The sequence below is a fragment of the Salmo salar genome, chromosome 18, assembly GCF_965601325.2.
Source record: "Salmo salar chromosome 18, fSalSal1, whole genome shotgun sequence".
NCBI classification, from domain to species: Eukaryota; Metazoa; Chordata; class Actinopteri; order Salmoniformes; family Salmonidae; genus Salmo; species Salmo salar.
This window is the reverse complement of record NC_138308.1, coordinates 1,360,001-1,375,000: the sequence shown is the minus strand read 5'-3', so window position 1 is coordinate 1,375,000 and position 15,000 is coordinate 1,360,001. Positions and strand designations below refer to the sequence as shown.

The 15,000-nt window shown below is 47.1% G+C and overlaps 1 protein-coding gene across 7 annotated transcripts in view; it reads right to left on the bottom strand.

The window, feature by feature from the left end:
• Nucleotides 1–15,000, bottom strand: part of card11 (caspase recruitment domain family, member 11) — a 136,850-nt gene that overhangs the window by 103,354 nt on the left and 18,496 nt on the right. For all 7 annotated transcript variants that reach the window (XM_082964668.1, XM_082964665.1, XM_082964662.1 and 4 more), the window contains exons 2-3: nt 5,690–5,878; nt 3,350–3,487 (exon numbers count right to left, since the gene is read on the bottom strand). In XM_082964668.1, coding sequence (XP_082820794.1) covers nt 3,350–3,487; nt 5,690–5,876 — 325 coding nt within the window. In that variant the 5' untranslated portion in view covers nt 5,877–5,878. The remainder of the gene's footprint in view (nt 1–3,349; nt 3,488–5,689; nt 5,879–15,000) is intronic.

Sequence of the window (15,000 nt, the reverse complement as noted above, 5' to 3'; positions counted from 1 at the left end):
ATGATGGTTATAGTAACAGAATGGTTATAGTAACAGATGATGGTTATAGTAACAGAATGGTTATAGTAACAGATGATGGTTATAGTAACAGAATGGTTATAGTAACAGAATGGTTATAGTAACAGATGATGGTTATAGTAACAGAATGGTTATAGTAACAGATGATGGTTATAGTAACAGATGATGGTTATAGTAACAGATGATGGTTATAGTAACAGATGATGGTTATAGTAACAGAATGGTTATAGTAACAGAATGGTTATAGTAACAGAATGGTTATAGTAACAGAATGGTTATAGTAACAGAATGGTTATAGTAACAGATGATGGTTATAGAAACAGATGATGGTTATAGTAACAGAATGGTTATAGTACCAGAATGGTTATAGTAACAGATGATGGTTATAGTAACAGATGATGGTTATAGTAACAGATGATGGTTATAGTAACAGAATGGTTATAGTAACAGAATGGTTATAGTAACAGATGATGGTTATAGTAACAGATGATGGTTATAGTAACAGAATGGTTATAGTAACAGAATGGTTATAGTAACAGAATGGTTATAGTAACAGATGATGGTTATAGTAACAGAATGGTTATAGTAACAGAATGGTTATAGTAACAGATGATGGTTATAGTAACAGAATGGTTATAGTAACAGATGATGGTTATAGTAACAGATGATGGTTATAGTAACAGATGATGGTTATAGTAACAGAATGGTTATAGTAACAGAATGGTTATAGTAACAGATGATGGTTATAGTAACAGATGATGGTTATAGTAACAGAATGGTTATAGTAACAGATGATGGTTATAGTAACAGATGATGGTTATAGTAACAGATGATGGTTATAGTAACAGATGATGGTTATAGTAACAGAATGGTTATAGTAACAGAATGGTTATAGTAACAGAATGGTTATAGTAACAGAATGGTTATAGTAACAGAATGGTTATAGTAACAGAATGGTTATAGTAACAGAATGGTTATAGTAACAGAATGGTTATAGTAACAAATGGTTATAGTAACAGATGATGGTTATAGTAACAGAATGGTTATAGTAACAGAATGGTTATAGTAACAATGATGGTTATAGTAACAGATGATGGTTATAGTAACAGAATGGTTATAGTAACAGATGATGGTTATAGTAACAGATGATGGTTATAGTAACAGAATGGTTATAGTAACAGATGATGGTTATAGTAACAGAATGGTTATAGTAACAGAATGGTTATAGTAACAGAATGGTTATAGTAACAGATGATGGTTATAGTAACAGATGATGGTTATAGTAACAGAATGGTTATAGTAACAGATGATGGTTATAGTAACAGATGATGGTTATAGTAACAGATGATGGTTATAGTAACAGATGATGGTTATAGTAACAGAATGGTTATAGTAACAGAATGGTTATAGTAACAGAATGGTTATAGTAACAGAATGGTTATAGTAACAGATGATGGTTATAGTAACAGATGATGGTTATAGTAACAGAATGGTTATAGTAACAGATGATGGTTATAGTAACAGAATGGTTATAGTAACAGAATGGTTATAGTAACAGATGATGGTTATAGTAACAGATGATGGTTATAGTAACAGAATGGTTATAGTAACAGAATGGTTATAGTAACAGATGATGGTTATAGTAACAGATGATGGTTATAGTAACAGAATGGTTATAGTAACAGATGATGGTTATAGTAACAGATGATGGTTATAGTAACAGATGATGGTTATAGAAACAGATGATGGTTATAGTAACAGAATGGTTATAGTAACAGAATGGTTATAGTAACAGATGATGGTTATAGTAACAGATGATGGTTATAGTAACAGAATGGTTATAGTAACAGATGATGGTTATAGTAACAGATGATGGTTATAGTAACAGAATGGTTATAGTAACAGATGATGGTTATAGTAACAGATGATGGTTATAGTAACAGAATGGTTATAGTAACAGATGATGGTTATAGTAACAGATGATGGTTATAGTAACAGAATGGTTATAGTAACAGAATGGTTATAGTAACAGAATGGTTATAGTAACAGAATGGTTATAGTAACAGATGATGGTTATAGTAACAGAATGGTTATAGTAACAGATGATGGTTATAGTAACAGATGATGGTTATAGTAACAGATGATGGTTATAGTAACAGATGATGGTTATAGTAACAGAATGGTTATAGTAACAGAATGGTTATAGTAACAGAATGGTTATAGTAACAGAATGGTTATAGTAACAGAATGGTTATAGTAACAGATGATGGTTATAGTAACAGATGATGGTTATAGTAACAGAATGGTTATAGTAACAGAATGGTTATAGTAACAGATGATGGTTATAGTAACAGATGATGGTTATAGTAACAGATGATGGTTATAGTAACAGAATGGTTATAGTAACAGAATGGTTATAGTAACAGATGATGGTTATAGTAACAGATGATGGTTATAGTAACAGAATGGTTATAGTAACAGAATGGTTATAGTAACAGAATGGTTATAGTAACAGAATGGTTATAGTAACAGATGATGGTTATAGTAACAGAATGGTTATAGTAACAGAATGGTTATAGTAACAGATGATGGTTATAGTAACAGATGATGGTTATAGTAACAGATGATGGTTATAGTAACAGAATGGTTATAGTAACAGATGATGGTTATAGTAACAGATGATGGTTATAGTAACAGAATGGTTATAGTAACAGAATGGTTATAGTAACAGATGATGGTTATAGTAACAGATGATGGTTATAGTAACAGAATGGTTATAGTAACAGATGATGGTTATAGTAACAGATGATGGTTATAGTAACAGATGATGGTTATAGTAACAGATGATGGTTATAGTAACAGAATGGTTATAGTAACAGAATGGTTATAGTAACAGAATGGTTATAGTAACAGAATGGTTATAGTAACAGATGATGGTTATAGTAACATATGATGGTTATAGTAACAGATGATGGTTATAGTAACAGAATGGTTATAGTAACAGATGATGGTTATAGTACCAGATGATGGTTATAGTAACAGAATGGTTATAGTAACAGATGATGGTTATAGTAACAGATGATGGTTATAGTAACAGAATGGTTATAGTAACAGAATGGTTATAGTACCAGATGATGGTTATAGTAACAGATGATGGTTATAGTAACAGATGATGGTTATAGTAACAGAATGGTTATAGTAACAGAATGGTTATAGTAACAGATGATGGTTATAGTAACAGATATGGTTATAGTAACAGAATGGTTATAGTAACAGAATGGTTATAGTACCAGATGATGGTAACAGGTAGATATATAAAGGTGTGTCTTACCAACGATAGTGGAGAAGCGTCTGGTAGGTTCCTTGCCAGTCACCAGCTTGTAAAGGTCCGGATAATAGAACTCAATACTCTCCAGGAAAACCACATAACCTCGTTCTCCTTTACCGTGAAGAATATCTAGCAGACGCCCTATACACACACACACACACACACACACACACACACACACACACACACACACACACACACACACACACACACACACACACACACACACACACACACACACACACACACACACACACACACACACACACACACACACACACACACACACACACACACACACACACACACACACACACACACACACACACACACACACGTCCAGGGGAGAAAGTAGATTTAATTTCTTGTTATACCTTTTAATGTTTAATCTGATTGATAAAACAATCTGCAATAGAATCTTCATTTATAGACACACCCTCTTCATTTATAGACACACCCACCTGCTTTATAGACACACCCTCCTGCTTTATAGACACACCCTCTTCATTTATAGACACACCCTCCTCCTTTATAGACACACCCTCTTCATTTATAGACACACCCTCTTCATTTATAGACACACCCTCCTGCTTTATAGACACACCCTCTTCATTTATAGACACACCCTCTTCATTTATAGACACACCCTCCTGCTTTATAGACACACCCTCCTGCTTTATAGACACACCCTCCTGCTTTATAGACACACCCTCTTCATTTATAGACACACCCTCTTCATTTATAGACACACCCTCTCTTGCATCTTATAGACACACCCTCCTGCTTTATAGACACACCCCTCTTCATTTATAGACACACCCTCTTCATTTATAGACACACCCTCCTGTCATTTATAGACACACCCTCTTCATTTATAGACACACCCTCCTCCTTTATAGACACACCCTCCTCCTTTATAGACACACCCTCCTCCTTTATAGACACACCCTCCTGCTTTATAGACACACCCTCCTGCTTTATAGACACACCCTCCTGCTTTATAGACACACCCTCCTGCTTTATAGACACACCCTCCTGCTTTATAGACACACCCTCTTCATTTATAGACACACCCTCCTGCTTTATAGACACACCCTCCTGCTTTATAGACACACCCTCCTGCTTTACAGACACACCCTCCTGCTTTATAGACACACCCTCTTCATTTATAGACACACCCTCCTCCTTTATAGACACACCCTCTTCATTTATAGACACACCCTCCTCATTTATAGACACACCCTCCTGCTTTATACCTGTGAGGCTGACCTTAGAAACCAGCAGTAGAGAGTTAACCTACCTGTGAGGCTGACCTTAGAGACCAGCAGTAGAGAGTTAACCTACCTGTGAGGTTAGCAGCAGTAGAGAGTTAACCTACCTGTGAGGTTAGCAGCAGTAGAGAGTTAACCTACCTGTGAGGCTGACCTTAGAGACCAGCAGTAGAGAGTTAACCTACCTGTGAGGTTAGCAGCAGTAGAGAGTTAACCTACCTGTGAGGTTAGCAGCAGTAGAGAGTTAACCTACCTGTGAGGTTAGCAGCAGTAGAGAGTTAACCTACCTGTGAGGCTGACCTTAGAAACCAGCAGTAGAGAGTTAACCTACCTGTGAGGTTAGCAGCAGTAGAGAGTTAACCTACCTGTGAGGTTAGCAGCAGTAGAGAGTTAACCTACCTGTGAGGTTAGCAGCAGTAGAGAGTTAACCTACCTGTGAGGTTAGCAGCAGTAGAGAGTTAACCTACCTGTGAGGCTGACCTTAGAGTAACCAGCAGTAGAGAGTTAACCTATCCTGTGAGGCTGACCTTAGAACCAGCAGTAGAGAGTTAACCTACCTGTGAGGTTAGCAGCAGTAGAGAGTTAACCTACCTGTGAGGCATGAGCCTTAGAGAGCAGCAGTAGAGAGTTAACCTACCTGTGAGGTTAGCAGCAGTAGAGAGTTAACCTACCTGTGAGGCTGACCTTAGAGACCAGCAGTAGAGAGTTAACCTACCTGTGAGGCTGACCTTAGACACCAGCAGTAGAGAGTTAACCTACCTGTGAGGCTGACCTGAGAGACCAGCAGTAGAGAGTTAACCTACCTGTGAGGTTAGCAGCAGTAGAGAGTTAACCTACCTGTGAGGCTGACCTTAGAGACCAGCAGTAGAGAGTTAACCTACCTGTGAGGTTAGCAGCAGTAGAGAGTTAACCTACCTGTGAGGTTAGCAGCAGTAGAGAGTTAACCTACCTGTGAGGCTGACCTTAGAGATCAGCAGTAGAGAGTTAACCTACCTGTGAGGCTGACCTTAGAGCCCAGAACCTTACATTGGCGCAGGTAGGGGGTCAGTTTACCAGGCGAGAGGTAACCTACCTGTGCGATTGACCTTAGAGACCAGCAGTAGAGAGTTCAAGACCTCGTCTTCATCCTGTTCGTCCAGAACCTTACATTGGCGCAGGTAGGGGGTCAGTTTCCCAGGCGAGATGTAGCGGCTCAGGATGTAGCGGTTATTCTCCACCGACTCCCACAGAGACTCCGTGTCCTCAGCTCCGTTCTCCATCTCTACACACACACACACACAGACAGACAGACAGACAGACAGACAGACAGACCAGACAGACAGACAGACCAGACAGACAGACCAGACAGACAGACAGACAGACAGACAGACAGACAGACAGACAGACAGACAGACAGACAGACAGACCAGACAGACCAGACAGACAGACAGACAGACAGACAGACAGACAGACAGACAGACAGACAGACAGACCAGACAGACAGACCAGACCAGACAGACAGACAGACAGACAGACCAGACCAGACAGACAAACAGACAGACAGACAGACAGACAGAGAGTGATTTAGGTTTACTATATCCATCTCTCTCTATATACAGCGCCTTGCTAAAGTATTCACACCCCTTGGCATGTTTTTTTTCTGTTTTGTTGCATTTCAACCTGTAATTTAAACGGACAAACACAAAATAGTCCAAATTAGTGATGTGAAATGGAAAAAAATAACTTGTTTAAAAAAATTCACCAAAAACAACACAACTGAACAGTGGTGTTTGTATGTATTCACCCCTAAATAATATCTGGGGCAGCCAATTACCTTCAGAAGACACATAATTAGTTCAATAAAGTCCACCTGTGCTGCAGTCAAAGTGTCACATGATCTGTCACATGATCTCAGCATATATACAGTTAAAGTCAGAGGTTTACTTACACCTTCGCCAAATACATTTAAACTCACTTTTTTTCACAATTCCTGACATTTAATCCTAGTAAAAAATTACCTGTCTTAGGTCAGTTAGGATCACCACTTTATTTGAAGAATGTGAAATGTCAGAATAATAGTAGAGAGAATGATTTATTTCAGCTTTTATTTCTTTCATCACATTCCCAGTGGGTCAGAAGTTTACATACACTCAATTAGTATTTGGTAGCATTGCCTTTAAATTGTTTAACTTGGGTCAAACGTTTTGGGTAGCCTTCCACAAGCTTCCCACAATAAGTTGGGTGAATTTTGGCCCATTCCTCCTGACAGAGCTGGTGTAACTGAGTCAGGTTTGTAGGCCTACTTTGCTCGCACACACTTTTTCAGTTCTGCCCACAAATTTTCTATAGGATTGAGGTCAGGGCTTTGTGATGGACACTCCAATACCTTGACTTTGTTGTCCTTAAGCCATTTTGCCACAACTTTGGAAGTATGCTTGGGGTCATTGTCCATTGGGAAGACCCATTTGTGACCAAGATTTAACTTCCTGACCGATGTCTTGAGATGTTGCTTCAATACATCCACATAATGTTCCTCCTCATGATGCCATCTATTTTGTGAAGTGCATCAGTCCCTCCTGCAGCAAAGCACCCCCACAACATGATGCAGCGGATCATGAGAACGCCGGTCTATGCGGAGGTGCGCACAATCTCGCCCATGCACACGCACAGTCCGGTGCGAGCGATCCCAGCCCCTCGCAAGTGCCGTGCTAGAGTGGGCGTGCAGCCTGGTAGGAGGATGCCTGCACAGCGCATCTGGCCACCGGTGCACCTCCTAGGCTCAGGCTACCCTACGCCTGCTCTACGCACGGCAGCCATCAGGCCTCTGCACAGCCCTGTTCGCCCTGTACCAGCACTCCGCCCGTGCAGGGCTACTGATACCACCCAGCCAGGACGGGTGGTGCAGGCTGTGCGCTCCAGACCTCCAGTGCGGGTTCATGGCCCGGTGTATCCAGTTCCTGCTCCTCGTACTGGCCCGGTGTATCCAGTTCCTGCTCCTCGTACTGGCCCGGTGTATCCAGTTCCTGCTCCTCGTACTGGCCCGGTGTATCCAGTTCCTGCTCCTCGTACTGGCCCGGTGTATCCAGTTCCTGCTCCTCGTACTGGCCCGGTGTATCCAGTTCCTGCTCCTCGTACTGGCCCGGTGTATCCAGTTCCTGCTCCTCGTACTGGCCCGGTGTATCCAGTTCCTGCTCCTCGTACTGGCCCGGTGTATCCAGTTCCTGCTCCTCGTACTGGCCCGGTGTATCCAGTTCCTGCTCCTCGTACTGGCCCGGTGTATCCAGTTCCTGCTCCTCGTACTGGCCCGGTGTATCCAGTTCCTGCTCCTCGTACTGGCCCGGTGTATCCAGTTCCTGCTCCTCGTACTGGCCCGGTGTATCCAGTTCCTGCTCCTCGTACTGGCCCGGTGTATCCAGTTCCTGCTCCTCGTACTGGCCCGGTGTATCCAGTTCCTGCTCCTCGTACTGGCCCGGTGTATCCAGTTCCTGCTCCTCGTACTGGCCCGGTGTATCCAGTTCCTGCTCCTCGTACTGGCCCGGTGTATCCAGTTCCTGCTCCTCGTACTGGCCCGGTGTATCCAGTTCCTGCTCCTCGTACTGGCCCGGTGTATCCAGTTCCTGCTCCTCGTACTGGCCCGGTGTATCCAGTTCCTGCTCCTCGTACTGGCCCGGTGTATCCAGTTCCTGCTCCTCGTACTGGCCCGGTGTATCCAGTTCCTGCTCCTCGTACTGGCCCGGTGTATCCAGTTCCTGCTCCTCGTACTGGCCCGGTGTACCCAGTTCCTGCTCCTCGTACTGGCCCGGTGTATCCAGTTCCTGCTCCTCGTACTGGCCCGGTGTATCCAGTTCCTGCTCCTCGTACTGGCCCGGTGTATCCAGTTCCTGCTCCTCGTACTGGCCCGGTGTATCCAGTTCCTGCTCCTCGTACTGGCCCGGTGTATCCAGTTCCTGCTCCTCGTACTGGCCCGGTGTATCCAGTTCCTGCTCCTCGTACTGGCCCGGTGTATCCAGTTCCTGCTCCTCGTACTGGCCCGGTGTATCCAGTTCCTGCTCCTCGTACTGGCCCGGTGTATCCAGTTCCTGCTCCTCGTACTGGCCCGGTGTATCCAGTTCCTGCTCCTCGTACTGGCCCGGTGTATCCAGTTCCTGCTCCTCGTACTGGCCCGGTGTATCCAGTTCCTGCTCCTCGTACTGGCCCGGTGTATCCAGTTCCTGCTCCTCGTACTGGCCCGGTGTATCCAGTTCCTGCTCCTCGTACTGGCCCGGTGTATCCAGTTCCTGCTCCTCGTACTGGCCCGGTGTATCCAGTTCCTGCTCCTCGTACTGGCCCGGTGTATCCAGTTCCTGCTCCTCGTACTGGCCCGGTGTATCCAGTTCCTGCTCCTCGTACTGGCCCGGTGTATCCAGTTCCTGCTCCTCGTACTGGCCCGGTGTATCCAGTTCCTGCTCCTCGTACTGGCCCGGTGTATCCAGTTCCTGCTCCTCGTACTGGCCCGGTGTATCCAGTTCCTGCTCCTCGTACTGGCCCGGTGTATCCAGTTCCTGCTCCTCGTACTGGCCCGGTGTATCCAGTTCCTGCTCCTCGTACTGGCCCGGTGTATCCAGTTCCTGCTCCTCGTACTGGCCCGGTGTATCCAGTTCCTGCTCCTCGTACTGGCCCGGTGTATCCAGTTCCTGCTCCTCGTACTGGCCCGGTGTATCCAGTTCCTGCTCCTCGTACTGGCCCGGTGTATCCAGTTCCTGCTCCTCGTACTGGCCCGGTGTATCCAGTTCCTGCTCCTCGTACTGGCCCGGTGTATCCAGTTCCTGCTCCTCGTACTGGCCCGGTGTATCCAGTTCCTGCTCCTCGTACTGGCCCGGTGTATCCAGTTCCTGCTCCTCGTACTGGCCCGGTGTATCCAGTTCCTGCTCCTCGTACTGGCCCGGTGTATCCAGTTCCTGCTCCTCGTACTGGCCCGGTGTATCCAGTTCCTGCTCCTCGTACTGGCCCGGTGTATCCAGTTCCTGCTCCTCGTACTGGCCCGGTGTATCCAGTTCCTGCTCCTCGTACTGGCCCGGTGTATCCAGTTCCTGCTCCTCGTACTGGCCCGGTGTATCCAGTTCCTGCTCCTCGTACTGGCCCGGTGTATCCAGTTCCTGCTCCTCGTACTGGCCCGGTGTATCCAGTTCCTGCTCCTCGTACTGGCCCGGTGTATCCAGTTCCTGCTCCTCGTACTGGCCCGGTGTATCCAGTTCCTGCTCCTCGTACTGGCCCGGTGTATCCAGTTCCTGCTCCTCGTACTGGCCCGGTGTATCCAGTTCCTGCTCCTCGTACTGGCCCGGTGTATCCAGTTCCTGCTCCTCGTACTGGCCCGGTGTATCCAGTTCCTGCTCCTCGTACTGGCCCGGTGTATCCAGTTCCTGCTCCTCGTACTGGCCCGGTGTATCCAGTTCCTGCTCCTCGTACTGGCCCGGTGTATCCAGTTCCTGCTCCTCGTACTGGCCCGGTGTATCCAGTTCCTGCTCCTCGTACTGGCCCGGTGTATCCAGTTCCTGCTCCTCGTACTGGCCCGGTGTATCCAGTTCCTGCTCCTCGTACTGGCCCGGTGTATCCAGTTCCTGCTCCTCGTACTGGCCCGGTGTATCCAGTTCCTGCTCCTCGTACTGGCCCGGTGTATCCAGTTCCTGCTCCTCGTACTGGCCCGGTGTATCCAGTTCCTGCTCCTCGTACTGGCCCGGTGTATCCAGTTCCTGCTCCTCGTACTGGCCCGGTGTATCCAGTTCCTGCTCCTCGTACTGGCCCGGTGTATCCAGTTCCTGCTCCTCGTACTGGCCCGGTGTATCCAGTTCCTGCTCCTCGTACTGGCCCGGTGTATCCAGTTCCTGCTCCTCGTACTGGCCCGGTGTATCCAGTTCCTGCTCCTCGTACTGGCCCGGTGTATCCAGTTCCTGCTCCTCGTACTGGCCCGGTGTATCCAGTTCCTGCTCCTCGTACTGGCCCGGTGTATCCAGTTCCTGCTCCTCGTACTGGCCCGGTGTATCCAGTTCCTGCTCCTCGTACTGGCCCGGTGTATCCAGTTCCTGCTCCTCGTACTGGCCCGGTGTATCCAGTTCCTGCTCCTCGTACTGGCCCGGTGTATCCAGTTCCTGCTCCTCGTACTGGCCCGGTGTATCCAGTTCCTGCTCCTCGTACTGGCCCGGTGTATCCAGTTCCTGCTCCTCGTACTGGCCCGGTGTATCCAGTTCCTGCTCCTCGTACTGGCCCGGTGTATCCAGTTCCTGCTCCTCGTACTGGCCCGGTGTATCCAGTTCCTGCTCCTCGTACTGGCCCGGTGTATCCAGTTCCTGCTCCTCGTACTGGCCCGGTGTATCCAGTTCCTGCTCCTCGTACTGGCCCGGTGTATCCAGTTCCTGCTCCTCGTACTGGCCCGGTGTATCCAGTTCCTGCTCCTCGTACTGGCCCGGTGTATCCAGTTCCTGCTCCTCGTACTGGCCCGGTGTATCCAGTTCCTGCTCCTCGTACTGGCCCGGTGTATCCAGTTCCTGCTCCTCGTACTGGCCCGGTGTATCCAGTTCCTGCTCCTCGTACTGGCCCGGTGTATCCAGTTCCTGCTCCTCGTACTGGCCCGGTGTATCCAGTTCCTGCTCCTCGTACTGGCCCGGTGTATCCAGTTCCTGCTCCTCGTACTGGCCCGGTGTATCCAGTTCCTGCTCCTCGTACTGGCCCGGTGTATCCAGTTCCTGCTCCTCGTACTGGCCCGGTGTATCCAGTTCCTGCTCCTCGTACTGGCCCGGTGTATCCAGTTCCTGCTCCTCGTACTGGCCCGGTGTATCCAGTTCCTGCTCCTCGTACTGGCCCGGTGTATCCAGTTCCTGCTCCTCGTACTGGCCCGGTGTATCCAGTTCCTGCTCCTCGTACTGGCCCGGTGTATCCAGTTCCTGCTCCTCGTACTGGCCCGGTGTATCCAGTTCCTGCTCCTCGTACTGGCCCGGTGTATCCAGTTCCTGCTCCTCGTACTGGCCCGGTGTATCCAGTTCCTGCTCCTCGTACTGGCCCGGTGTATCCAGTTCCTGCTCCTCGTACTGGCCCGGTGTATCCAGTTCCTGCTCCTCGTACTAGCCTCAAGGTGTGTGTCCCTAGTCTGGCGTCTCCAAAGCCAGCACCACGCACCAGGCTTTCAGTGCGTCAGCCCAGTCCAGTAGCATCCTGCTCCTGTTCCTCGCACTAGCCTTGTGGTGCGTATAAATAGCCTGGCGTCTCCAAAGCCAGCCCCACGCGTCAGGCTTTCAGTGAGCAGTCCCCGTCCAGAGCTTCCGACGACAGTTCCCCGTCCAGAGCTTCCGGCGATGTCCTACAGTCCGGAACCGAGAGAGTCGGCCTACAGTCCGGAACCGAGAGAGTCGGCCTACAGTCCGGAACCGAGAGAGTCGGCCTACAGTCCGGAACCGAGAGAGTCGGCCTACAGTCCGGAACCGAGAGAGTCGGCCTACAGTCCGGAACCGAGAGAGTCGGCCTACAGTCCGGAACCGAGAGAGACGGCCTACAGTCCGGAACCGAGAGAGTCGCCCGCCAGTCCGAGGTCTCCAGCGACGCGCCTTAGCCCAGAGGCCTTCAGCGGGGGTGGACAGGTTAGGTTGGGGACTAAGCCTGAGCCACCTCCGTAGTAGGAGGATTGGGGAGGGGGGGGTGTAGCACAAGAACCGTCGGTGACGGTGGCCACCCTCCCTTCCCTCCCTTTAGTTTAGGGTTTATTTTTGTGTTTTTTATGTTTAGGTGTATCCGGGGTCTGCACCTTTAGGAGGGGGTACTGTCACGTCCTGACCAGTATAAGGGGTTATTTGTTATTGTTGTTTGGTCAGGACGTGGCAGAGGGGGTGTTTGTTTTGTGTTGTCGGGGGTTTTTGGGTAGTGTTCTATGTTTTGTATTTCTATGTTCTATTTTCTAGTTATTCTATTTCTATGTTTAGTTTATTGTTTTTGACCTTCGATTGGAGGCAGCTGTTCCTCGTTGCCTCTAATTGAAGGTCCTATTTAGTAGGGGTGTTTTTTCTATGGGTTTTGTGGGTAGTTGTTTCTTGTTTAGCTGTGTGCCTGACAGGACCGTTTTTCGTCGGTCTTTTTGTTCAGTGCTCATTTATTTAATAAAGACGAAAATGAGCATTCACATCCCCGCTGCATTTTGGTCCAATCACTACCTACTATCTACTATACTATATATATACTATACTATATACTATACTACTATACTACTATCACTACTAACCCCTCTTTTACGCTGCTGCTACTCTCTGTTCATTATATATACATAGCCACTTTAACCACATCTACATGTACATACTACCTCAATCAGCCCGACTGTATGTAGCCTCGCTACTTTTATAGCCTCGCTACTGTATATTTTTTTATTTATTTTATTTTATTTCACCTATCTTTAACCAGGTAGGCAAGTTGAGAACAAGTTCTCATTTACAATTGCGACCTGGACAAGATAAAGCAAAGCAGTTCGACACATACAACAACACAGAGTTACACATGGAGTAAAACAAACATACAGTCAATAATACAGTGGAAAAATAAGTCTATATACAATGTGAGCAAATGAGGTGAGATAAGGGAGGTAAAGGCAATAAATAGGCCATGGTGGCGAAGTAAATACAATATAGCAAGTAAAACACTGGAATGGTAGATTTGTAGTGGAAGAAAGTGCAAAGTAGAAATAGAAATAATGGGGTGCAAAGGAGCAAAATAAATAAATACAGTAGGGGAAGAGGTAGTTGTTTGGGCTAAATTATAGATGGGCTATGTACAGGTGCAGTGATCTGGGAGCTGCTCTGACAGCTGGTGCTTAAAGCTAGTGAGGGAGATGAGTGTTTCCAGTTTCAGAGATTTTTGTAGTTCGTTCCAGTCATTGGCAGCAGAGAACTGGAAGGAGAGACGGCCAAAGGAGGAATTGGCTTTAGGGGTGACCAGAGAGATATACCTGCTGGAGCGCGTGCTACAGGTGGATGCTGCTATGGTGACCAGTGAGCTGAGATAAGGGGGGGACTTTACCTAGCAGGGTCTTGTAGATGACCTGGAGCCAGTGGGTTTGGCGACGAGTATGAAGCGAGGGCCAGCCAACGAGAGCGTACAGGTCGCAGTGGTGGGTAGTGTATGGGGCTTTGGTGACAAAACGGATGGCACTGTGATAGACTGCATCCAATTTGCTGAGTAGAGTGTTGGAGGCTATTTTATAGATTACATCGCCGAAGTCGAGGATCGGTAGGATGGTCAGTTTTACGAGGGTATGTTTGGCAGCATGAGTGAAGGACGCTTTGTTTTGCGAAATAGGAAGCCAATTCTAGATTTTATTTTGGATTGGAGATGCTTAATGTGAGTCTGGAAGGAGAGTTTACAGTCTAACCAGACACCTAGGTATTTGTAGTTGTCCACATATTCTAAGTCAGAACCGTCCAGAGTAGTGATGCAGGACGGACGGGCAGGTGCGGGCAGCGATCGGTTGAAGAGCATGCATTTAGTTTTACTTGTATTTAAGAGCAGTTGGAGGCCACGGAAGGAGAGTTGTATGGCATTGAAGCTCGTCTGGACGTTAGTTAATACAGTGTCCAAAGAAGGGCCAGAAGTATACAGAATGGTGTCGTCTGCGTAGAGGTGGATCAGAGAATCACCAGCAGCAAGAGCGACATCATTGATGTATACAGAGAAGAGAGTCGGCCCAAGAATTGAACCCTGTGGCACCCCCATAGAGACTGCCAGAGGTCCGGACAACAGGCCCTCCGATTTGACACACTGAACTCTATCAGAGAAGTAGTTGGTGAACCAGGCGAGGCAGTCATTTGAGAAACCAAGGCTGTTGAGTCTGCCGATGACAATGTGGTGATTGACAGAGTCGAAAGCCTTGTCCAGGTCGATGAATACAGCTGCACAGTATTGTTTCTTATCGATGGCGGTTACGATATCGTTTAGGACCTTGAGCGTGGCTGAGGTGCACCCATGACCAGCTCTGAAACCAGATTGCATAGCGGAGAAGGTGCGGTGGGATTCGAAATGGTCGGTAATCTGTTTGTTGACTTGGCTTTCGAAGACCTTAGAAAGGCAGGGTAGGATGGATATAGGTCTGTAGCAGTTTGGGTCAAGAGAGGGGGATGACCACTGCTGCTTTCCAGTCTTTGGGAATAGATAGTAAAAGGAACAGGTTTCTGGGGGCGATAAAATAGCTTTGAGGTATAATGTACAGACAAAGGTATGGCAGGATGTGAATACAGTGGAGGTGAACCTGGGCATTGAGTGACGATGAGAGAGATATTGTCTCTAGAAACATCATTGAAACCAGAAGATGTCATAGCATGTGAGGGTGGAGGAACTGAAAGGCTGGATGACCTGTTCTCTCCCTGTCTGTCTCTCTTCCTCATCTCTCCCTGTCTG